The sequence below is a fragment of the Pantherophis guttatus genome, chromosome 2 (genome assembly GCF_059756535.1).
Source record: "Pantherophis guttatus breed Tessera chromosome 2, ASM5975653v1, whole genome shotgun sequence".
Taxonomy (NCBI): domain Eukaryota; kingdom Metazoa; phylum Chordata; class Lepidosauria; order Squamata; family Colubridae; genus Pantherophis; species Pantherophis guttatus.
Window position 1 is genome coordinate 219,711,504 of NC_142064.1, and position 26,889 is coordinate 219,738,392.

Genomic DNA, 26,889 nt, shown 5'->3' on the forward strand with positions numbered 1-26,889 from the left:
AAAAAATAAAGCTCTCTGCGAGAGAGGGAGAGACATCTTTGATCAGAGCCTCTGATTTTCTACATTACATACAATATTTTATATATTAAATTAATAACTAGAACTGTTTAAAAGATTTGTGACTTACTATGGTCAAACGTTATGGGGACATTGCCAGAATTACTGCTTATATCAGTATGGAAAATTTGATAGTTAGATAGTCTAACTTCATTAGTTGCCTAACAGCAGAAACCTATACATGATTAAGAAATGTAGCCTTGTAAGTTCATTGTTAGTACAGTATACTTCCAAATAAGTATGAACCTTTCTTGAAACTTTTTCTTGGGCTCACCAACAAGAATTCAACAATGATTCCCAAATGTTTGACTTGGCATAGTTTGACTAAGCTTGAACTGGGCTGAAGATCACACTATGACATGGCTTGGTAACAATCCTTATTTCAAACTGTATGCAATAAAACAGTAGATTTGTTCTCTTGTCAACATGAATGTATAGTTCTTCCTTAAAGCCTTTATAATTTAATTCTGGCATTGCTTTCTATTACTTGTCCCATCATTTAGTAGACTTTTGCCCTTTGCTTCTCAATCTAAAGTGGAGGGACTGTCAGTTGTTCAACTAGCTGATTTCTTTGCCCTGAGAAACTCTGGCTCTTAATTCCCATACTTGATGAAGAAGGATCTATCTGGACAAGAAGATCCGGATGAGGGGTGATGAACTCTTTTCATTTCTCTAGCTTTCATTCATACAAATATATATCTCTAATGCTCTGCGTCCTGATTTCAGGGAATGGAATATTATTCAGCGATTGTTTGAATGGCTTCTATATTATGTATTTTATGTGAAATCACTACATCTATTCACTGTGTAATTTGTTTCTTATTTTGGACATTCTTTAATTTGCTCCCAAAGAACAACTGAAATGGAATGTAGGAGTGGCCTTGGGATACAGGGCAAAGAGATGCAACTAAGAGAACTGTCAAAAAAAAAAAAAAAAAAAAAAGGAAGCTGAGTCTGCAGCAGGAATGTGGTCAGGGCAAGAGGCTCAGAGGAAAAAGCCTGCCTATTTTATTGACTGTAAAGGAGAATTTTGTATGGATGTGTTTTATTGTTTGGCTGTGCACCGCTCTGAGTCCTTCGGGAGCAGGGTGGTATAGAAATAGAATAAAATAAATAAATAAAAATAAATAAATAGATGGGAGAAAGGATGAATTTTCATATTTTGTTAATGCAGCTTTACAGTAAAGTAAAATTAGCTCATGTGGTCATGTTTCTGGTCATAAGGCTGTCAACACTCTATCCATAGAATTCGATGCCCTTCCTGCTTGCTCCTCTCCTCTTTTTGTTCAAAAATACTTTTTACATGGACAAGGATACATTGAGAAGATGAAGTTGTAGTGAAACATGTTTATGTACAGTTTTCCAATGGACATTATTTTCTGTCTCATAATTTTTAAAACAAAAGTTTGATGGCTTATACACTATTTCATTTTTTTTAAAAAAATGTGCAAATCTTCTCCCACAAGTTTATAATCACACACAATTAAAAATATGATCCAAGCACAAGAATAACATGAACATTTTTGACAGTGAAGTAGTGTTTCTCTTTTCTATTATGCTTATATGAAATGATCTGGCACAATGGATTCTGTAGAATGAATGTGTGAGCACTTGAGTATGCAGAGTTTTTTTCTGACATGATAAATGTTCTTGGATAGTAAAGAATGCCTTACCAATGCTGATTCTACTAACAAAAGGATGTGATATTTGAATATTTTTGTGGTGCAGCAGTAGTTGGTTCGCACTTGTTTTTCTAGGCAGCTGTACATATTTACACAGAGAATGCAACAGAGTTTTAATATGGCTTTAAATTGCAGACATTTAATTTCTTGTGCCATTTCTAAGTAATCATTTTGTGGTGACTTTGTGTGTCTATTAATAATTGTAACAGTAACAATATATAATGCAAATATTATTTATTTTTTTAAAAATGTGCTCCCTACACACCAATCTCTAGAATCACATATATAATTGAAATGACAGAACTGATTCAGTTCTGTCAGGGAAATGAATTCCCCCCCCCCTCCTGTGCCTCCCTCAACCTTTAAGTCTGCTCTAGAAGGTTGGGGAACCATTCTGGTGGTGGATTGACCTGTGGTGGAGGTGATTTATCAAAATACAGGGTTAAGAGTTATATCATAGAGAACAGTCCAGATGACCTTGGCCCCACCCCAATCTGCAATGCAGCACTTGTTGGCAGATGTGCTAGGCCTGGCCTGAAATAGAGACCCAGTCCTTCAGTCTTCTGAGCAGCTTCTGAGGTTCTACATCTGTTGTCCTTTTTATTTATTACTTAGCATTTCACTATTCCATGATCTGCCATGCATGTAGTTCAAGGTCTTCTGTTTGTGCAGAGAGCCTCACAGATGACTTTGGAGGAAATATGCACAAAATTAAATCATCTTCTTGTATGATAATTATTTAGCAGTTTTGATGCCAAATTTCAAATTTATTAATATTGAGTTACCATAAAGCACTCTAAATACAAGGTCCAGTTGATGGCTCATGACTAAATGGCCACCATGTGGAAGTACAGACTTTTGAAAACAAAGAAACAAACAACCCAAAAATCGCAATTGAATAATGTTGAGTCTGAAATGTTGAGTTAGCTGAAAAACAAGTAAACAAAAAGTGAGAAGAATAGGTTAAGGCTGTTTTCCTCTTCCTAATCATCTCAAAATGTGTCACATATGGAGGGTGCTGGGTGTAGGAGAGTTAAGATAAAATGTCCTAGTGGAAGTCATGGCTGATGAGTTCATTGGACGAAACTCTATTAAAAGAAGTACTCTAGCTGGAAATTGAAATTGTTATCATAGTATTCACTTTTCTTGTATACATATACCCAGTGATTGGTACAAATTGAGTGAGTTCATTTCTAGCTTCTTCTCTCTGTTATAGTCCTTTCTTTCCATGTTACCAAGTTTTAAGGGAGGCTAATTGCTAACAAAATTATTTATAAGAATGGAATGTGTTCACTGCAAGAAATAAGTAGCCTTCTAATTTCTTGACCTATCAATTTAATAAGCACAGTAGTTGTTTAAGACAGTTGATTTAGATCTTGATTTTTAAAAGAGTCCTTGATCTCTGAAATCCACACAAAACTTGTAATGGAATCAATTCACCTTTCATCTTGCCACTTTTCACCAAATTCAATGTATTCAGCAGAGCCATCTCTCATCCTCTTTTTTCTTTAAATATAGAACTTGGACTGTATAAAAACCACGGTCTCCATTTTCAGAATCGCTGATTGGATATAATCAAAACTACAGAAGCAATAGAGCGATGCTTATCATTTATTATTTAACATTTTTTCTTTGATTTTAGTAATTGAATATTGATGTCTTGACTTCAAATTATGTTGACAATAACCTGCCCATTTTTATCTACTGTCATATTTAATCAAGGAGGAAGAAAACAGCTATTGATCTTAGATAATACTATCAAAGCATGACATTTACTTCTTGATGATGAAAAAAAAAACCATAATGTGCAAATTGAGGGAGAAATGGCTCAGCCCCTGATGTGTTCCATTGGCATAGAAAATGGGCAGGTGGAAGGAGAAATACTCTCATTAAAGTAATCTAGCATAGTGCCATTTTTCTCTCATATCAGAGCTTGTTAAATTTTGCTGTTGGATGCCTGCAGAGAGGCTAAAAAGTCCATCTTTTAAAGTACTGATTAAATATTCTCTTCTTACTGCTTAGCATTTTGATTTGTTTTAGAAAATGAAATGTAAAGGAAAACTTTAAACAACAGAAGTGAGTTAAGCATCTTTACTTTTAAAATATGAATTTGAAAAAAAACCCAATGAGGGCGCTTCTTCCAATAAAGGAAGATCATATTTCTCCCATGGGATCAGCCTGGCCAGTTGATTTCAGGTTGGCGTGTTCTGGATCCCTCCAACTAAATAATATAATCTCTAGGGACCTGGGAAACACCCCTTCTCAATCACAATGTTTGCCCTCTGAAATGAGCTTCATGCCGATGAGACACCCCCCCCCCCATAGCATCCTAGAAAGCCTTAAAGACATGGCTACTTTCCCAGGCTCTGGGGCTAGGGTGGCTGGGGCTCCTATTAGATCTTCGGGAGTGTTTTTATTTGCTTTTTATTTCTTTTATAATTATTGTATTCTACGCCATATTCTGTTGGCTTTATTATACACTGCCAGTTTGGAGTCAGGTGGTGCCTAAATTGAATGAATTAAGTAGAATTAAATTATGTACTGGACTATAAAAATAAACAATTTAACCATAGGTGTGTAATCATAATCATACCAAAATGATAATCCACAGAAGCTCAAAATGATCTTTTATCACTTACTAGTCTTGCCTTTCTTTGAGTCTGAGACCATGACTGGGTTCACACACCACACTAAGCCACAATGTTATTTTTATTGTATCTTAGCATGTTCTGCAAACCCAACCTTTGTAATTTAGTGAACGAACTATGGTTAAGCATGGTCTGAACTAGATGAATGCATGAGCCCACTGATTTATATGGCTCTATATCTTTTTGAACTAAGTGGGTACACTTAGCATTTTGAAAGTATATGGCTGTGAATGGTCTCAGAAAATGGCTAGTGGGGGATGTATTCATGTCTATCCTGATGTGGATTAAATTCTAGACATTTTCTACTTTTCCAAATTAATAACTACTTGGAAACTCCTTCAAGGTCAAGGAGTACAACTGGAATTTATTGATGTAACAGTTCTCACTAGCTTCATTAGGGAATTGCTGGTATTTAAATGCTGATTTTGTTCCTAACAAAGAGGAGGCTAAATTGTATAATGAACAGTTGAGGGAGCTAGGTATGTCTGGTCTATCAAAGAGAAGTATTAGGAAAGACATTATAATGTCTTCCAGTACTTGAGGAGCTGTCATAGAGAAGAGGGGATTGAGTTATTTTCCAAGGCATCAGAGGGCAGTAACAGATGTAATGGGTGGAAGCTTGTTAAACAGAGATGAACCTAGAAGTAAGGATAATTTTTCTGACAGTGAGAACAATTAATCAATGGAATAGCTTGCCTCCAGGAGTTGGGTATGCTCCATTGCTGGAGATTTTCAAAAATAGACTGGACAAGCAATTGACTGGGATGATATAAGGCAGGGGTCTCCAACCCCAGGGCTGCAGCCCGCTACTGGACCTTGCCCATTCAGAACTAGGCCACAGAAATGATGGGTGAGTGCACGTGTGCGTACAGCTCCATTTGCGTGAAAGGCAGGTGCGTGCGTGACCATTCTCTCTCCCTCCCCCATGCTGGTCTGCAAAACCAGAAAGATTGCGGGTATAAGGTCTCCTGCCTTGAGTAGGGGTTGGACCCTTCCAGTTCTATGATTCTATGTCATATGTTCTAAAGATGATTTCCTCATTTTTCATTTGTCTTTTAAAAAAATCTGAGCAGGATACCACACCTCCAACACAAAGCGTTACTTTTTAGCCACCCAGTATTCCAAATGGTAAGATTATGGGATGTGGGAACTTTCTAGTAAATAAAATTAATACTGTAGATTGCATTTGGATTTTGAATGTCCCTTTTTTAATTAACCAGTTTTAAAAATCAGATGGAGGACTGCCAAGGGGGTTTGTCTGTAGGACATTGTTGCCCACTGGTACCATATTATCTACCTAAACCTTGGCAGTAATTATCTAGAAAATGCTAGAGATGGTACACCTGGCATCATTAGCATATAAAACATGGGACTTTAATACACAATATCAACCTTTCTTTCCAGAGTAAAACCCTTGCTTTTCTGTTTGCATAGGGCCAGTGAATTCCTCTGAGCTGTATTCGTCTGTTGATAAGCCTCTAAATATAATTTACAATTATGAAAATGATAATTGCTTAGTAATAAAAATAAGCCATATTCATCTTCTCTTCTGCTATTTAAACAATGGCATAATCCTCTTAGTAAAGCTGGACAAAATGACTCATTAAATATGACAGTCAAGTGAAATGTGAATGAAACAATGGATGCTCCTGAACAGCAGCTGAGCATTGTGTGCCCAGATAGCCAAGTCCATCTGCATGCGAACCACACACTATTTTTGGCAATAGCATTGATTCTCTGCATCAGAGAACTTCCACTTAAAGAGAAAAGCTAAATTCCTTTTTGCAACAGGAGCCTTGGGCCACATTTTTTTGTTTGTTTGTTTTTTTTTTTTTACTGAGATATTTGCTGGGAGAGTTACTGGTAATTTTTCTCTTCACCATCTGATGCCAGTAGCTTACCATCCAACACATTGACTATTGAAATCTTTTCAGCGGAATGGCTTCTGCCCCACATAATCTGCTAACCCAACCATTTGTTATATAATCTCCTTTTTGCTATTCAGAATATTCTCACATGCCATCCTAATTTGTTTGTGAGATTTATCTTCTTTACTAGCCATAAACCATAACTGACAACAAAATTGGAAATTCTACACTCTTTATTGCATGGACAATTATAATGAATAATAGGAATAGAGTTAGTCACTGAGGCATGCAGCTAGAGTTCCTTTATAAAGGAGCATTGGTAATGAAATCACTGTTCATCCTTTAACAATTGATCATATTTGTTAGGATGGCCAGTTGCAGACCTCACTGAAGACTATTATAAGACCCTAATCCTTTTATTTGATTATCTTTGCTATAGTTAAACCTTTTCTTTGGAATTTTTGTATATAAAAATATTTTAAAGCATTCTGCAGATGCTTTTTTAAGCAGTTTTTCCAACTGCCTATCAGCTGTGCTCTTAAGTCCAAAGCCCCAGCATAGGAAGTAGGCTTGATGCTATATGCATTAGATGTATGTTGATATCCATAACAACATGTGTCAGAGTTGAATTTCAGCATAACTAGGATATTTACTTATTTTATTACTTATAGCCTCCTTTATTATTTTTACAAATAACTCAAGGTGGTAAGCACATCCAACATTCTTTCCTTCTCCTATTTTTCCACAACAACAACCCTGTGAGGTTAGTTGGGTTGAGAGAGAATGACTGACTCAAGGTCACTCAGCTGGTATTTATGTCTAAGCAGGACTTGATCTTACAGTTTCTTGCTTTCTAGCCTGGTGCCTTAATCACTAAACTGGCTTGGTCTATGCCTTGGATATTGGCTTGGATATGCCTTGGATATTACCCTGCATTACAGGAAATTGTGGGTATCAGTAACAAGGCCTATGTAGCTTAACTCTTGTATCTTTTGGTGAGTAACCATAAGGGCAGTCAAAAGCAAAACCCTTACAAATGCTTAAATCTAAAAGAAAATAGCGCAAAAGAAAATGGAGATAAGTCAAACACAAAGAACAAGAAGTCGAAATAGTCTCTAGAAAAAGATAGAGATAGGATTAAACAAAAGAGGAACAAATCCATTTATGAAAGTTGGAAGCCCTTATTCTATTTTATGCTAAGAAATAAACATAATTAAAGTCATAGACCTGTACTAACAAACCAGGAACAGGATCATAAGTGAAGGTCAAAACATAGTCTCATTAATCAAAAAGTGGATTGTACCTTTCATCTTCAAGACCAGGGATTTCAAACAACTCCATTTTGAAGGAAGGAGTTATACACAAAATGTTTTGAATTCAGAGGTTTTTGAGTTTGAAAAGCCGTGTTTGGGTTCCAAACAGCTGTCTGAAGTGTGAAATTGGCTATTTTGAGCTTGAGAATCTTCCAAATTGATCAAGACAGTCTGCTTCACATGTGAAATGAGGCATTTCCATTTTGAGACAGGTCATTCTAAACATGAAATGCTTTTTGCAAATCTCTAAAAGCATGAAAATGGCAAATGGGTCCATAGATAGGACTAATCACAGTTTATAGTAAAGTAAATATGTAAATTCACACTAACAATGAAATTACTTTTGCTTTCATTCAGCCACATATACAGTAAGTAGCTCAAACATTTCAGGAATGAAGAAAATTTCTTAAATATGGGGTTATACAGAAACAAATCTTTCATGAAAATTGCTATTGCAGAAATATCTGTAACATATACATGAAAACAATGTTTTGATATTTCTCTTAATGCATTCCTTTTATCTTGTAGAAATACAAGGAGTATGAAAAGGAGGTTACTGTTGAAGAAATTGATGGCCTTCAACTTGTGAAGAAACTAGCCAAGAATATGGAAGAGATGTTTCATAAAAAGTCTGAAGCTGTCCGGGTAGGTATCAAGTAGTGCTAAACCAAAACCTTTCCTCATACTTCTCAGAAATCTTCACATCCAAAAAAAGATTCCGTTTTGGAAGTAGCATGACATTTTCTTGCATTTGCAGAGGTAATGGGATGAATTTTATTGTCCAAACAGGTAGCCGTATATATTGGAAAAATAAAAATGTGTTCAGTTCTTTCAGCAGTTTTCTGCTAGTTAGATGTTCCACAAAGCAGCAGTCAAAATGATCTGGTATCACATCATATTGTTTCTAAGCTACTCCAGGGAATGTCTAGTAGAAAATTATGAAAAAGATCTCACAATTCACTAAGAATAACATAAGATTTTGTTTTTCATGTTTTAAAAAAGCAAGACTTGTGTTAAACTCTGAGCTATTTCGTAGACTATCATAATGAAGCAGAAAATTCAATGAAAATTTATTTTAAGGATAATTTCTCATGTTCACCTACTGAATGATCATAAACGGCTCACTGCACTTTAGTTTAGGGTAGCACTGTGTGAATGTAGAAAAGGTTAGTTGATTTATATATACCTTGATGTATGTTTTGCTAAATGGAAATGTTGCTTTTTCTTGCTTTATACATCAATATTGAGGATCATTTGCATATATTTAGAAGATTTTGAACAGACTGTCTTCAGTAATAAAGTTTTTTGCAACTGTTGTCTCTTATAAATGGTACATACTTATAATGTCCATAGCCTTCAGCTCATTCTTCTGTTACCAGCAGTTTTTGCAAAACAAAAAAAACTCAGAGACTAGGACTTGAAATTAGGTGTCAGAATTTACCTGCTCATAGAAGTGTATGAATTATTTTGAAAGCTATGTCAACAATAATAGGTACGTGGTTTTTGAGTATTGCTATTTCTTTTCTCCCTATCTTGATCATAGCATTTCCTTATGAATTAGTTACTGTGAGTTTTTAATGACTATTGTAAGATTTATCTTATTTGAAGAAAACAATTGAAATATGAAAGAAAAGGCAAAAGATTAAGTGGTGTAATAAATAGGTCTCTCTCTGTGTTATAATTATGTGAGAGAACAGAAAAAAACCTGCAAAAATATGTTTGATATAGAATTTAACTTTGCCTTTTATTTTAAGAAGAACAGGCTTTTAGACTTGGCAGTTGTAAAATTATGTTTAAAGTACATGGAAAATCCCTACTAAAATCTCTGAAACAAGAGCAAATGTAGATAGACCTGTAATAGTTTACATTTTACAGAATTCAGTTTCTTTCTTCGTAAGAAGCAAAATCAGAATAGGTGGCATAAAAATAAAAAAAATAGAACAAAGACAAAATGTAAGCATTCTTATTTATTTTTTATTAAAATATGTGCTGTCTTTAGAAATAAAGTTTCTCTGCTCATTTCTATAACTAATACTCAAATCATTCTGTATGAAATTTGACAGCAATCAATTTGGAATTCCTGTTCTCTTTTAGTTTTCTGGGGGTTTTTTTTGAATCGGAGGATACATTCACAAACATGTTTACTTTGGCATACATCTATTTTCTTGTGAAATGGTACAGGTATTTTGCTACTTTCATTTTGGACTAAGTAGCATGGAGATACTGAGCAAATAAATTTTGTTTCCACCACTCCTTCTACCCTCCATTTAAAAATAAACTTCCAAATCTTTCTTTCTTTCCTTCCTTCCTTCCTTCCTTCCTTCCTTCCTTCCTTCCTTCCTTCCTTCCTTCCTTCCTTCCTTCCTTCCTTCCTTCCTTGAAATTGAATTAACTCCCTGATGAATTGAAAGACAAAAAGGACAAGTATAAAAAGTGGAAGAGGGCCACATAACTAAGGCAGAATATTAGCAAATAAACCATTAGCAAATAAACCTTGTCTGCAAAGATGAAGTCAGGAAAGCTAAAACTCAAAATTGTGACAATAGTTAAAAAAGAACTAAGAATTGCGATAATAATCAAAAATAATAACAACAAAAATGTTCCTTTCAACATGTAAAAAACAAGAAAAAAGTCAAGGAAATTTTTGGTCCATTAATGGGAGAAAATGGCAAAAAGGTGATAATCAACAGGGAAAAAGAACTGCTTAAGTCAGTTTTTGCATCTATCTTTACACAAAAGGAAAAAGCAGTCCAACATATCAAAAGCAGTACCATAAAAAATAGATGAGAAATACAAGTTAAAAGGCAAAAAAATTGTAAGAGAGCACCTGTCTACTCTAGACGAGTTCAAATCACTAGGACCAGATGCATCCACAAGGTTCTGAAGGAACTGGCAGACATGATCTCAGAACCACTGAACTGTATCTTTCAAAGATCCTGAAACAACGGGGAACTACAAGAGGATTGGAAAAGAGCTGATAAGTTCTCATCTTCAAAAAAGGGGGGAAAAATGGATCCCGGAAACTACAGACCTATCAGCCTAACATCAGCCTAACATACCTGGGAAGATTCTGGAAAGATAATCGTGCAACATCTGTGAACACCTAGAGGCAAACAAAGTCATAATCAAAAGCTAACATGGGTTTGTCAAAAATAACATGCCAGGCAAATCTTACTGTATTCTTTGATAAAGTGACAAAATTGGTAGACCAGATAAATAATGTGGATATAATTTGCTTGGACTTCAGTTAGGTATTTGATAAAGTAAACCACAACTCACTACTTAATAAGATAGAAATATGTTTGTTCATCATCACAATATCACCACCAGATGGATTTGTAACTGGCTGACCAACCACACTCATCGTGTAGGCCTCCATGGAACTACATGGAGGGAAGTATGAAGTGGACTACCCAAGGCTCTGTCTTAGGCTATGTACTCTTCAATATCTTCATCAATTATTTGGATGAAAGGATAGATGGGGAACTCATCAAATTTGCAGATGACAGCCAGCTGACAGGAATACCAACACTCCAGAAGATAGACTTAAGATACAGAATGATCTTGTCAGACTTGAACATTGGGCACTATCTAACAAAATTAAATTCAATGGTGAGGAAAGTAAGGTTCTACATTTAGGCAAGAAAAATGAAGTGCACAGGTATAATATAGGTCCATGATGGAGAACCTATGGCACGTGTTTTTCTGGTTTCTGGTAGCTAGCTGGTCTTTGCGGGCGCCAGAGTGCCCAAAAATGGCCTGAAAAATGGCCAGAAACAGGCATGCATACATGTTCCAGTTTAGGCACTCAGTGCCAAAGGGGTTTGCCATCACTGGTATAGGTGGTACCTGGCTCAGTAGTAGTAACTGTGAGAGGGATCTTGGAGTCTTAGTGGACAGTGACTTAAATATGAGCCATCAGTGTGCTGCAGCTGCCAAAAAAGCTAACACAGTCCTAGGCTGCATTAGGAGAGGGATAGAATCAAGATCACATGAAGTGTTAGTACCATTTATAATGTCTTGGTAAGACCACACTTGGAATATTGCATCCAATTTTGGTCTCCACAATGTAAAAAAAGAAGTTGAGACTCTATAAAGAGTGCAGAGAAGAACTATAAATATGATTAGGTGACTGGAGGCTAAAACATAAAGAATGCTTTCTGGAATTGAAAGCACCTGAAGGCAGGAGAAGAAACAATGGATGGAAATTAATCAAGGAGAGAAGCAACCTAGAACTAAGAGAAAATTCCCGACAGAACAATTAATCAGTGGAACATCTTGCCTCAAGAAGTGTGTACTGCAACACTGGAAGTTTTTAAGAAGAGTTTGGACAATGATTTGCCTGAAATGGTATAGGGTTTCCTGCCTGAGCAGTGGGTTGGTCTAGAAGACCTCCAAGGTCCCTTCCAATTCGGTTATTCCTTCCTAGATCAGGAATGGAAAAACAGGAAATTCCCGAGTAAATAAAAGACTGTGATTGCAGCATTGGATGAATTTATTTAATCACTGTGTCTCACAATTTCATAGTACATATTTTTAAAATTCCAAATATTGTCAGAGTTTATAGTGTTAGGTCTTTTCAAAAAGAGTGGGTTTATTTTGAATCTTGTTTATAGTGTAACTGCAGAATTACAATACATTAAAAGCAATTGGCTATGTTTGTTCCATGCTGTTTATTTGATGATCAGCATTAATGGTCATATGGTTCTATGGAAGTCTGGTGAGATTCCGGAATTGCAGCAGAAGGCTTTCTGCTGAATTTCTAGGTCATTGCGCTGCATCATAATGTAGTGAAAAGATAGTAGCCAGAGTTAGTCAACAGCCATGAATTAACAGCAATCTGTTTTATAGCATTGGAGGAGAAACAAGGCTGGATTCACTTCCTGGATTAAAGAAAGATTGTGCCTTATTAATTGCAAATTCTTAATGATAAATTGAGAGTTTACAATTTTTTTTTTAATTTTGAAATGTTTTATATGTAGTCACCAACCTGAAGGTCTAAAAATTTATCTTCAAGTGATCTGCTGTGCTAGAGTTTTCAAAATTATCTGGTGTATTGTAAAAATCTTACTTTTGGCTGAGAAATGAAGGGCAATATAAATATTTTTTCTATGATAATCCCTTGCATTTACATAATTCAGCTTTGACATAATTTTGCCAGTCATTCTGTAAGCAAACAATTTAATTATTGTTTATATATCCAAAGGCTATATTGGAATAACATCAAATTCAGCAATGTTTTGTTGTCCCACCATGTTTAGATCCTTGTTATCTGGTCAGTGAAAGGGCTTGTATTTTGCAAACAGAGAATGTTCAGTCTACCTGATAATGATTTATCAGGCAGGAAGAGAAATAGTATTGTTGCTTCATTACATTATTTGTAAAACACTACTTAAGAGAAATAAATGAACTAAATTCAAGAGAATTTGTAAAGATCATTTGTTTAGTGAAATGCAATTAATTTCATGGTTAAAAATTACTGGGTTCACTTATGTTGAAACATAACATCTTTTTACTCTTACTTACCCAACAGAATGTTAGAAAGAAATTATGGAAAGGGCCCAGGCCTCTGTCAGCAGAGTAACTCCTGGAAAATAAAACAGATGGGGACTGGATTTGGCATGTGGGTACAGCTGACAAAAGAAAGATCAAATGGTATAGATCAGGCCAGAGAAGAAGGAAACCTGGAAAAGAAAGATCTAATACATTCATGTGGAAGAGAAGATTAGAATAGAATAGAATTCTTTATTGGTCAAGTGTGATTGGACACACAAGGAATTGTCTTTGATGCATATGCTCTCAGTATACATACAAAGAAAAGATACATTCGTTAAGAATCATAAGATACAACACTTAATGATAGTCATAGGGTACAAATAAGCAATCAAATCTTACTAAGAAACAATATAAATCGTAAGAATACAAGCAACAAAGTTACAGTCATACAGTCATAAGTGGGAGGAGATGGGCGATAGGAATGATGAGAAGATTAATAATAATGCAGACTTAGTGAATAGTTTGACAGTGTTGAGGGAATTATTTGTTTAGCAGAGTGATGGCGTTCGGGGAAAAAACTGTTCTTGTGTCTAGTTGTTTTGGTGTGCAGTGATCTATAGCGTCATTTTGAGGGTAGGAGTTGAAACAATTTATGTCCAGGATGTGAGGGGTCTGTAGATATTTTCACAGCCCTCGTTTTGACTCGTGCAGTATACAAGTCCCAAATGGAAGGCAGGTTGGTAGCAATTGTTTTTTCTGCAGTTCTAATTATCCTCTGAAGTCTGTGTCTGTCTTGTTGGGTTGCAGAACCAAACCAGACAGTTATAGAGGTGCAGTTGGCAAGTATTACAATAAATATAAATTTAATAAATCAATAAAATAAAGTATTGCTGCCTGATTCATTCTAAGCTTCCTTGATCCTTTTTTATTTCCGATTCAGCTGGTGCAGCTCACTTTCCCAATACAAACACACAAACAAGGAATTGTGACATGAGTGGAAAGTGAAGCACTACAGAGAAATAGGACATTGCAAATTCAGCTGCCCCTGCCCCTTTCTGCCTTTCAGAAGGCATTATGGACCTGATTTTTGCTCAGGCATTGAGTCTGACAAGGGTATGAACTGTTGAAACAGTTTTTTCCCCTCAGTACTTTATATGTCTTTGTTTTGTTTTTTTAATGTTTTATTAAAAGTGGTTTTATTGTATGTCTCTGATCGTTAATGATACCGTATATGCCACACTGAATCCTGTGCTGAGTGGGCAGTGATATTAATGACTTTATTGATTAATTAGATAAAAAACATTGTTACACAGATGAAGACAGAAACATTTGCTTATTGAAAGGAATAATGAAAACCATGTTTTGCTTGCTATGCCTACCTTGTTTGAATAATTGCTTACTGCTGCTAATGTATGCTCTTTGCTTAAATTAAACTGATAAAAAAAGAAAAAATATTTTCTGGAGAATAAAAGGAAAATCAATCCTTCCTTCCTTCCTTCCTTCCTTCCTTCCTTCCTTCCTTCCTTCCTTCCTTCCTTCCTTCCTTCCTTCCACCTACCTACCTACTTACCTCAGATATATGGAAAATGTAGAAAGATATTCCCTCTTTATTAGTCCCTCCTTCTGCTTTTTGCCCCTTCTCCTGGCTACCTGGTGTTCACAGCAAAATTGATTCCCATTATAGGTGTACTGTGAAAAGTAATTGCTGTTATACAGTAATTCAATTTCAGCACATTTACGCATCAGTAAGCTAGCAGGGTTTATCAAGAGAAAACAGGGACATTAGAGCTTTTTATCATGAAATTCCACATGTAGAGGCTCATTTTTTGAAAGAGGAGAATATCATCATTTGCATTTCACGAATATGGCCAATTGTGAATAAATATTTCTCTCTCTAAGGGTGGGTTTTTTCTTCTTTTTCTGCCACAGCATTGACAGCTACAAGGTATTATTAGAAATATATTGTTTAGGCTTGTCAAACTTCAGCTGTGCTGTTATGCATGCATGTGAAAAGTGTATTGGTATGTCATATAAGTTTTACCTTGCTCCTCACACAGTCTCAAATGAATATAAATTCATTCCCAAGGGGAGCCACTGTTTAAAAATCTGAATGTCATACTTATGCATGCTGGTTTTGGTCACTTAGCAATGAGAACTGTGGCTGAATCTCTAGTGTCTCACCCTACTGGAAATGACCTGTTCCACCCATACTGGCAGAGGAGCAGGCTGCGGGTCCCAGCAGCCTGAATATTTCTGCTGCTGGGTTCCATCTCTGTCATTGCACCTGCCCTCTGGAATATCTTTCCCCCTCACCTGGAGTGAGGTTAGCTCCAATCCCTTCCAACTATAAGAGCCTAAAGACCTATACATTGGTTTGGGGCTCAATTGAGAAAATATCACAATGGAGGTGGTTGATCGATTAACGACAGATCCCACCTTCCCCTCCATCTTGCTCCCACCCTCTCCATCTTTTGACTAAGCTGTGGTATTTGGCCCTGTGTAGTATTTTATTTAGGTTTTTAATCTTTGTACAGTTTTTTATTTTTTTTTTATGATTCTAAGCTGCCTGGAGTTACCCTGAGATAAGATGGACATTCAATAAATTTTATAAATAGATTATAGATAGATAATAGATAAATAGATATATAAATATACATACATACAAGGTAGACAGACAGATAATTTTGAATTGGTAGAAGCAATTTTGCTTATAAAGGCTGAACACTGTTATTAATGTATTGGCTAAGGGCACCCCCATATAAAGCCCCATATAAAGCCTCTGGTACCAAGAAGGGTACCAGGAAGACCTGTGTAAATATCCCCTTGGCTACAGCTGCCACTTGCTTCTTAAGCAGGAGCCGGGGGATCCAATTGAATCTCCAAATTGTGAACCAGCCATGCTCAAGAGAGTGCAATCCTGTTCAGAACTAAAGTTGGTATCTCACTGGACTAGACAGGCCTTTGTTCCTACAGCTAATCCATCTTGCTGGGATTCAGTTTCAGTCTGTTCTTCCCTTCCAGACTTGAGCCATTATCCAGACACAGCTGGACACCGGTTTTGTTTATTTTTATTTTATTTGCCCATTTCACCTTAAAATAACTGTCCCTGTGCTTTTGCTGAGCAACAGCTCTTCTTGGACCTCTGGACTTCCTTACTGGGATGATAATGAAGTCCTCCATGCTGAGAGTCCAGATAAATTTCAGCCTCCGTGTTTTAAGGAGGGCACTGAATGCAGCGCAGGAATTCAAAGCTTTCATGGGTTAGGGCTGTCACTGGTTATTTAATGTAATCTATGGGATAATGTTTTACAGCAAAATGTAGGGGAAGAATAATTAGATTTGGAAGGTGGTTAATGCTTCTCTGTGAGAGGACATGATTCTACTAGCTTTGAAAGAAGACAAAGCTTTCCTGGATTCTTGGGTTCTGCTGGAACATCAAGGAAGGGCTGAATTGCACAATAATTTAAAAACTATAAACTTTTAACTAAAAATAATATAGTAACTGAAGGAAAAAAAATAGGAGTCGCCTATAACATACACTGTAAGGACTGTATATCCATTATGTAGGACAGACGGACAGAACACTAGCAGAGTGCATCCATGAACATCAACTAGCCCTCAGAAGACATGATGAAAACTCACAACACATGGAAGATTCAACAATATTTCATCTGGGAAACTATGAACATCCTAAACTAAACTAAGTACAAAATGCTAGGAAATTCCTGGAGACCAGGCATACAGAAATATAAGCCATCAGTAGATACAAAAAGATAAACTACGTTTACACTTCATTCAAAAGAGGCAACACTAAGAAGGAAACAACAATAACAACAACCACAAAACAGAACACATTTCTCCTGCAACCAACATCTAGATTAACACCAAACAACCAACAATTTTAAAGTATACGAAAGTAATTATGTTACTATAGTAATTATGTTAGATGTAATTAAGGTGGATTTATTCTGAGTCACTTTCTCATGCTTCCCCACTTCCCAGGACCCAATAATTTTTTCTTTTGTTATTGTTTTCTGTTATTGCCCTATTGTCTTTCTCTACTTGTCTTAATTCTCTGGTTTCTCAAAATCCATTAGTTATTCCATCAGAAAAATGAATATTTCTTGTCAGGATCAAGTAAGCTTTGTTTCATCCATCAGCCATCCAAGGAGTCATGTTCTGGGGTGGTGTTTTGCTAAATCACAGTGATGAAGTACTGAAGCTTTGGATAATTTTTGACAAGCCAGTCACAGTGGCTCATTTGTGCTCGAATCTTGGTTGTTTGGCTTGCAGTCAGCTGCTTTGAAAGGCTGGTAATGGTTGCAGGTTATGAGAAAGCAGAGATAAGGTCAGATCATGTGCTTTCTATCAGTGAGAGGTGTTATGGGGGAGAAAGCTCAGCCACTGACAGCACTGAAGAATGTCACTGGCAGCTCATCAGCCATGCTGCTAGTTGCAGAGAATTGCTTTTGTTTTCAAATGTCTATTAGGAGCCGTGCCTTTTATTTTAAAATGTAAACACAAGAGATGACTGCCAAGAAAATTGGGTGCCCTGAAGTTGAACAGACAGATTGTTGGCCAACCCCAAGCTTTGCCTTATCTAAAGATTTTAGGGTGAGAGGAAGAGGCTCAGGCCTTTAATACTGGGATGAATGGATGGCTGGCTGGATGGATGGAGGGATGTGGCAGATTTTTAATGTGCTATATATGGATGTGTAGAACTTTGCACGTATGGTTTCCTTGCAGGGAAACCACTTATCTAACCTTCTTGTCTCTATTTCAGAATGCAGAGCTGAGATAGATTTTTATGCCATGCTGCGACAGGGGTACTCATGGGCAGCCATCAGCATTTATGGGTACCTCATGTCCTCTCCTTGTCTTATAGTGAGGGTAAACTCTTGCTCCCTTCATTGCAATAATGTTGTCACATGGTACTCATGAGGAATGCTTTCTCACTCATCCACTCATCTTTTTTATACCATATGCTTCCTCCCTCAACCACCCTAAATCAAAACCTCTTTAAAAAAATTATTGCTGCAAGCAAGTTCATTTTTGGCTACTGGCACTTGTCTGAAGATTCTCTTTATATGCTGTTTGATTTGTATTGCTTGCTAGACAAGTAGACTATCATGGGGAAAACACACTTGGCAGAAATATCAAGGGTAATATTACATAAAGCCAAAGGTCTAATTTCCTGATTCCACTATCCAGATGTGTCATAATGTGGGGCTTAAATTCACCACACTTTCTTACTCATCTTATTCCATAACATCGGCTAATGACAGGACTATTACTTGAGATAATGGAAATAATATTTAATTACAATAATCTGTATGCACTGATAGCATTCATGAATCTGTCATATTCCTATATAAAGCCAGACAACAGTGCCCATCATAATTATGTTTTGTAGCGAATTCCACAGGTTAATTCTGTGTTGGGTGAAGTTGCATTTCATATTATTCCTAAACTCATATCATTTGGCGTTGTGGGATGACCACAGTTTCTGAATTTTTAAAAAGGTGTTTATTTTTAATAGCATGTGTAATTTTCATGCTTCTATATAAAATAAAACACCCCCAAATATTTTATTCTTTCTTGATAAATAATATAATCTTGCTTTTTTTTTTTTTTTGTTCATCTGTTTTTGCACAGCTCTTCATTAGCCTTGATTATCCATTTTGAGGGTGCAATGATATGCAAGTAAAGTTTCATCGTAGAGCCAGTTTGGGCAAGAAACTAGGAGGCACTGAGTTCTAGTTCCGTTTTAGTCATGAAAACTAGCTGTGTGACTTTGGGCCAGTCACTCACTCTCAGCCCAACTTACCTCATAGGGTTGTTGTGGGGAAAATAGGAGGAGGAAGATATGTTGCCATACTTCAAAAAATATTTTGGAAGCAGTAGAAGTCAGCTTCCGAGATCTGCAAGTGGGCATCACACACTGCACAGAGGCTACCAAACAAGGACAAATTATGCAATGCATTATATGCATTGAAAAGATTGTTTGGAGATGGGGGATAGTTCCAGTGTAATCTACTGAATCCCCTACATGGGTTGCCCTTGTAACTATGTAGGATAAACGGGGAGGATGCTAACCACCAGATTGCAAGAACACAAATGAGTGGTCAGGTGATGAGACCCGAACTCATTGGTAGCCTCATATTTCAATGAACAAGGACACTCATTTAACTTTGTAGCTACTAAGAATATTGGCCATGCAGGTACAAAGATAGCCAGGGAAATGATTGAAGCCTGGGAAATGGGCCACTTTTCAGTTAATAAGAGTGCTAATTTACCACCAGTTTATCAAATGCTTAGGAGCCGAGTGCTTGGCAGTACAAGGAAATCACAGCCAATCACCAGCCATCAACACACCAATCAGTCAATAGGAAGGCACCCCATAAACACGACTCACAGAATAGCCCAAAGTAGTATTCCTGTAGAGAGAAGTTCCCTGAAGATGGACTCCAGCATGAATCTGAAAGCTTGGAAGAGTACCATAAATCTCTGAACCCGGTGATTGATCCAAATTTGATTTTGCAGTTTTGTGGGTCTTCACCACCTTGACTTATTTATAAAAATAATAAAGGGGGGGGGGATATAAATAAATAAAATAAATAATAATTTCATTATTATTCTAGTAATTTTAGTCTTGATTCTTTGTTTAGTAATCACAGACAAGGCATATTAACTTTCAATGGCTAGACCAGAAAATGCATTTTTTGAGAAGTTAGGATAGATTTGCCCAGTGGTGGGATTCAAATAATTTAACAACCGGTTCTCTGCCCTAATGATTTCTTCCAACAACCAGTTCACTAAACTGCTCAAAAAGTTAACAACTGGTTCTCCTGAAGTGGTGCGAACTGGATGAATCCCACCACTGGATTTGCCCCAATATGGATTTATTTTAGACTGGGTTGGCATTTTTCAAGTTCCTAGACTTTTTGGAATTTTTTATACAATTATAGGAAATGTGATGGCTCAGTGGTTCCGACACTGGGCTTGTCAGCTGGAAAGCAACAGCCTAGATTCGAGACCTGAGCGTTGCGTCTTCGCCTAGCTGCTGCCCACCTAGCAGTTTGAAAGCATGCAAATGCAAGTAGATAAATAAGCACCACTTTGATGGGGAGGAAACTGTGTGCTGCGACATCATGCTGGCCACGTGACTACAGAAATGACTTTAGACTGTGCTAAACTGAGATAAGTGCCACCTCCTATAATCAGCAACAACCAGCGAATAAAACCTTCAGGAGCTCCTTTTCTTTTCCTTTCAATCACGCTGACTAATTTGATATAATTAAACTTGGACTTATTGAATTTATTTTTTTGGATCTCTTCATAGGTGAATTTTAAGCTCCATCATTCTGAATAATTTGCTTCAGAAGTACCTTCTATAAACTTTTACAAAGCATGGCTCTAGGACAGTCAAGTTGTCTGCTGACCAACTATTTTTTCTTACCTTTTACAGTCCATTCCAGTTTTCCCATGGCTGCTAAACCAACATTAAATAAAATTATATATGACTTAATACACAATAAATCATTTAAAATGACTTCTGTTTCTTTTGTCTCCATTCACAGCCAGTCTATAGTCTAAATTCACCAGCCTATGGGGAATTTTGACATATGTTTGGCACATGTTACCAGAGCACAAAATAAACGTGTGAACTTATATGTCTGTTGTTAGCAAGCTGGCATACTAAAAAGCTTCATGTAGTTTAGATAATTTTTAGGCTTTTACAACCACAGCAGTGGTTAAGCTGCACATGCCAGTTTTGTAAGATTTGTATCTCAGATCCCATTTTTGTCCTTCAAGAGACAGTGATATTAGCATGCAAAAGAATTTATTTGATTTTTTTTTTTTTTTTTTAGTAAAGGCTTGTAAATGGGTTGTGGGAGGAATGAAATTATGGTGAATCAAGTAAGATTCACTATAAATAGATTCAACTGACAGAATAAAGACATAAAAAGATGGCTATAATTGTATTAATTATCAGTAACAAATGAAAAGGTTTCAGCCATATTTTTATTCAGCATTTCAGCTGCAAGTTGTGTAGATTCCTTGTTTTATGATTTTTGTCGAACAAACGTGTGAAAATACATTTGTCTGATCCTGTGGAAGCTAAGAGTACCTTCATGTTTATTTAGACAATTTCATCAAATTGGCATTGTCAATTTTCTACATCCAAATATTTGCTTTTAATTAGATATAGATGAATAATTTATTATGGCTGAGCAGCAATGTCCGTGGTATTGCCACATGCTCTACATGGGACTGTATTTAAAAACTATTTGAAAGCTTCATTTGGCATAAAATACAGGAGCTTGGATGCTTGTCAGCAGTTACCTTTGGGAGCAAGTGACACCCATTTTACAAGCCTTGCATTGGTGGTCTAATAATCTGGGAGCAATTGACTGTCTAGTGTGGACCTACAAAGTTCTTTAAAGCTCTGTGCCAGGTACAGTAGCATATCTACTACTCAAGTCAGCCCAGCTGTTATGAATGTATTGGGAAGAAGCAGCTGTTTCTTCCCCACCTTGGACTGATACTCACAAGTGTTTTTGGTGACAACAGATTCCCACTTGAGGTTAGAACTGCTCCTACCTTGGCCGCATTCTGGAAGATGTTGAAGAACAAGATTTTCCAGAGCATTTGAATCGTGACAGTTCTTGGATGGTTATTACATTCTTTATGGTTTTAGGCTTTTCTTTGTTTTTGTTTATTGGCTTTTAGGATTGCTATCACATTTGCAAGCCTTTGAGAGTCTATTAGATTGTAATGGGGTAAAAGTCTAATAATAAATAAGTAGATAATAGATGGATAAATCTTGTTTTATGCTTTTTATAAAATGGAATCCATTCTATGACTGTCTTGATCCAGCTGCTATCAGTCCTTCTTGCTATGTGAACAGCCCATTTCCATTTCAATTCTTTTACTCTCTTGATGCCTAAAACAAGATGGATTGACAACATCAGCAAGTATTACAGGCCCAATTGGCAAAAGAAAGCTCAGGACTGTAGTGGTTGGAAACATGCAAAACAAGTTTTCATCCTGCAGTGGATAGACAATGGCTAAGACGATGAGACAGATAAGTAAGTAATGAAAGCACCTCTGTAATGACAATACTTCTCTTGTTATCTTGCCAAAAGCTTCTAATCCCACTTGCAGATTCCTATGGCTCAACTCCAGGATGCACCTCTTCAGTGTGCACATACAAAAGAACCACCGGTCTGTAACAGGTCTATTCTCTCTGTGTAAGCAGAAATTCCAGAAATTCTTGGAATCTCTACAATTGCTAGGTGGTTTGGAAGACCAAGTGCCTCAATCTTATATTTGTAGAGTTCTTTGCTGAAAGCTTAGAGATCTAGACTTGAGAGGCATGACATGACCAGAAAGTATATTGAAAGTGAATTCAGCAATGTGGAGGTCCTTCTCGCATATTATTTATTGGAGTACATTCTACTTGGCTACGTTCTATATGCATAGAGGGCTTAGAGACTGCTCCAAAATGAGTGTATTTATTTAATTATTTTTATTTAACCTTTCTAAAACTCAAAGACCGTGTATGTGTGTACAGGTAGTCCTTGACTTACGACCACAATTGAACCCAGAATTTATGTTGCTAAGTAAGAAATTTGTTAAGTGACTTTTGCCCCATTTTAGGGCCTTAATTGCCACATTTCTTAAGTGAGTCACTATAATTGTTAAATTAGTAACCCGGTTGTCAAGTGAATCTGGCTTCCCTATTGACTTTGCTTGTCAGAAGATCACCAAAAATGATCACATCATCCCCGGCACATTGCAACCACCATAAATATGAACCAGTTATCAAGCATCCAAATGTAAATCATGTGACCATGGGGATACTACAAGGCTCATACATGTGAAAAACGGTCATAAATAACTTTTTTCAGTGCTGTTGTAACCTCAAATGGTTACTAAATGAACTGTTGTAAGTTGAGGACTACATGTATGTGTCTGGAATGGTAAGGAGACAGACTTGCTGAAAGGCTATCCAAAGGTGAAGCTAGTATTGGAGCACAGGATGCAGATTTTGGCATGGTAGAATGAATAAACATCAATGGGGAACCAGTCCCAGCCCTCCTCAAATCCAAACAGTCCCCAAAGCAGCTTCTCACAGAAAGTCACATCTGGGATTGTGTTTCATGTTTCCATATAGTGGATTTCAGCACTAATAAAACTCTGTTTGGCATGAAATAACTTTTCAACCTGTCTCTTTTAAGAACAAATATTAGAAATGTGTACAGGTGTACATATCTCAAGCGATTCCAGGAATGAATTTTGGGCATATTGTTTGCTAGAAAGAATCACAAGTACTGTTATATATCATGACACATGACAAAGTTATTAATAATACATCACTGTGTTAGAAGAACTGTGTAACGATGAAGCATGCCATTTGCCATACGAAGAGGGCTTGTCTGAAATAGAAGAGGTAGATCAAAAGAAAATCTGAACTGTTCTCCCATATGGTAGAAAACAAGTGAGTTCAATAAGTCCGATAAAATTAAAGACAAAGACTTCCTTGAATCATGTTTCACTTCTGATAACTATATATACATATCGGAGAAGTTTTCTGTTGTGTAAAAATTAATCAGCGTAACTTATCTTAGAAAGCAAACAGCATTTCCCCATATCATTAATCATCATTGCTTTTATTGTTGCTGTGGCCTTAAAATTTGCTGCATGTATTCTAGGCTTTTTTTTTTTTCCTGAGAGCTGAATGAATCATGTATTCATTCCACTATTTTTTTAAAAAACATATCCTTGTGTTTCCTTTTGTAATACTATGGTAAACTTATTGCTATTTCTTGCATTGCTTGATCTGCTTTCTGTAGTTAAGAATACTGGATGTTTTAAATAACAGATTGGACAACAATTTGGATGAAATGGTATAGGGCCATGATGGCGAACCTATGGCATGTTTGCCGGAAGTGGCACACAGAGCCATTTCTCTGGGTCGCCAGCTGTTGCCCATTGCTCTTCTGGGTTCCAGCGCAAGCTTGCGCGCCAGCCAGCTGGTCTTCGCGTGCGCGAGAACACTGGAAACTGGAAGAGCACCTCCCTGGTGCACATGTCCATGCCGGGAAGCTGAGCTTCCGGTTTCCAGTGCATGCATGCCCACTGGGCAGCTGGTCTTCACATTTGCACGCACGCCAGAAACCGGAAGACCAGGTGGCCGGTGCGCATGTGCGTGCCCGAAACAGGAAGCTCAGCTTCCTAACACCCTCATGCACACCAGGGAGCTGCTCTTCCGGTTTCCAGCACTTCCATGCACCGGGGAGCTGCTCTTCTGGTTTCCAGTGCTCCTCCATGCATGCGTGTGTGCTCCCGTTTCGGCACTTGATGCCGAAAAAGTTCACCAACATTGATATAGGGTTTCCTACTTGAGCAGGGGTTGGACTAGAAGACCTCCAAGGTCTCTTCCAACTTCGTTATTCTGTTATTCTATCTGAATATGTGTCCACTTAGGATGTAGCTATAAGCCCATAGAAATGTATGACATTAAGTATTTGTTGATATTTGGATACCACGGCTGCAAGTCCTTCCTGGTTATTGTTTCCCTGTGTTGTATTGTTAAATGGGAAAAAGCACTGATTTATCTTCTCCAGAGTAGATATAAACATATTGGTAATATAGTGTTCTTGTCCCACTTTTACAGGACAATAAATGTGTTCTACAACAGCCTATTCAATAGTGCTGTATTGAAGCTGGATATCTCAGCTGCATATTTTATTATATCAATGGAGCTTATTAGAATATCTCTGCAATATGGAGATAAGATAGATTTTTCTTTTTGTTATCAGAGATTTGCATCTGTCACCCCCTCCATAGGGAATTTGCTTTTTGTATGGTAATGATGTGTTATTGGCTGATATTGAGTAGGCTTGCATATGGATTGTTCTTGGTGCAAGTTAATTAAGGTCTATTAAGGGATATTAAGCACAAGAAAAGAATAATGAGTAAAGTTTAACAGCTTTCTTTGCATGGTATCTGCTATAACAGAAATAAAACTTTAGTGTGAAGAACATTTTCCTTATGTCCTAGGCTAAGAAATATTGTAGTGTTATGAGCCCAGCCCTAAAAAACCCTGCTAGGAATAAGTTTTCTATCAATTTTAAGAAACCAAAATGAACTTTTTTTCTGTTAGATTATGCTGTGATGCTTCTGCTTATCTTCCTTTGGCTCAGAGAATTCCTGGCAAGAGATAATCAGTGTTTGGATGAAAACACTTCAAAAGACCAACATTCCAGCTTCCTATGTGTGATAATAGGAAGGCTATACGCAACCAAATTCTTTAAAAACTCCATAGAAGAGCAGCCCTTAAATTCCATCTGGATTTGATGTGCCTACTACTTAAAAGATGAAGGAATGGGGAGAATTGCTGTCCAATACATGATGCACTGAGAAGAAGAGGGTATGGGAACATATTTCTTAGTGTTTATATTATATCTGCAGTCATATAATAGGAATGTATATTATTGCTTTGATTGTTGTAGTGGACTCCAATGACAAGCAGAAATCTTAGAATAAGTATTTGAAACAAGAGACGGTACTATGTTTCCCTGAAAATAAGACATCCCCTGATAATAAGCCCAATTGGGCTTTTGAGCGCATGCTCAAATAAGCCCCCCCCTGAAAATAAGCCATCCCCAAAAATATTTAAACGTATGCACAGCCAGTCCCTGCCATTTCCTCTGGTTAGGGTTAGAGAGACACAGCTGGAAATCAGGTACGATGGCAAGAGGAGTCCCGTCTTGCTCCACACGCCCCAAAATAATAAGACTCCCCGAAAATAAGGCCAAGCGCTTTTTTCAGGGTTCAAAAAAAAATTAGATAGGTCTTATTTTCGGGGAAATACGGTATTAAAGGCAGAGTTTTGGGTTGTGATGGCACCTTAGCTAGACATTGATCTTTACATTGACTTAAGTGTTGAAGACTCTAGAAAAGGGCAATTAATTAATTATATACTATAACACTTCCTGCCTGGCTCCAGGAATGGGAGAAAAAGAACAGCAGCACATTTGGTGCATCTGCTTTTCATTTAACACATTGCTGTAAATAATCAAACAATAAACTGTATGAATTGCTTCAGTATAGCAATTTTGTCTACTAGATTCTTTGTGACAGTGAACTTTGCTAAACTATTAATAGAAATAAACTTTTCAATTTTTTTTTCTAATCCTACTTTCGGTAATTTGAGTAGGGAAGGGAAATATATTTTGAAAACACATTATAAATATTTTCTTTCTCCTGTGAACTAGTTAAATGAATTGGCTTATTTAAAGTAACAGCCTACTGAGAGCAATAAGGCAACAAATGATTTTAAATGAGTTTGTGTGTGCATCTTTTAAAAATTAATTGCTCCAAAGAGAGCAAACTGCTAAATAGCATTAGGTTTACAGAATGCTTCACTCACTTCAAAATGTGAATTATATTTATTTGAAGCATTTGTCAGTTAAAAAAAAGAACCAAAATTTAGGAATATCCAGTACAGGTACTATACCATAAACATGCAGAGATAAATCAAGGGACAGAGTGCTAGATTTTTTTTTCGACACTGGAATGATCGAGTTGGAAATCAAGTTAGTCTTGAATGATGGCTTTTGGGAATAGAGGGGGTCATTCTCTCTGATGTGTTTTAAATTCTGTAGAACGTAAACTGTAGAATTAAAACTTAAAATTTCTCAGCACAGCCCCTCCATAACCTGTATCTATTTCTTTAGCCTAATCCAGGGGTGTCAAACTCAAGGCTAAGGGGCGGATTTGCCTGTAGGGTGCTTAGATCTGGCCTGCAGGGCCG

The 26,889-nt window shown here is 36.9% G+C and overlaps 1 protein-coding gene across 3 annotated transcripts in view; it reads left to right on the forward strand.

The window, feature by feature from the left end:
- CACNA2D3 (calcium voltage-gated channel auxiliary subunit alpha2delta 3) overlaps window positions 1-26,889 on the forward strand; it is a 563,616-nt gene that overhangs the window by 149,563 nt on the left and 387,164 nt on the right. For all 3 annotated transcript variants that reach the window (XM_060688326.2, XM_060688328.2, XM_060688327.2), the window contains exon 3: window positions 8,097-8,213. In XM_060688326.2, the coding sequence (XP_060544309.2) occupies window positions 8,097-8,213 (117 nt within the window). The remainder of the gene's footprint in view (window positions 1-8,096; window positions 8,214-26,889) is intronic.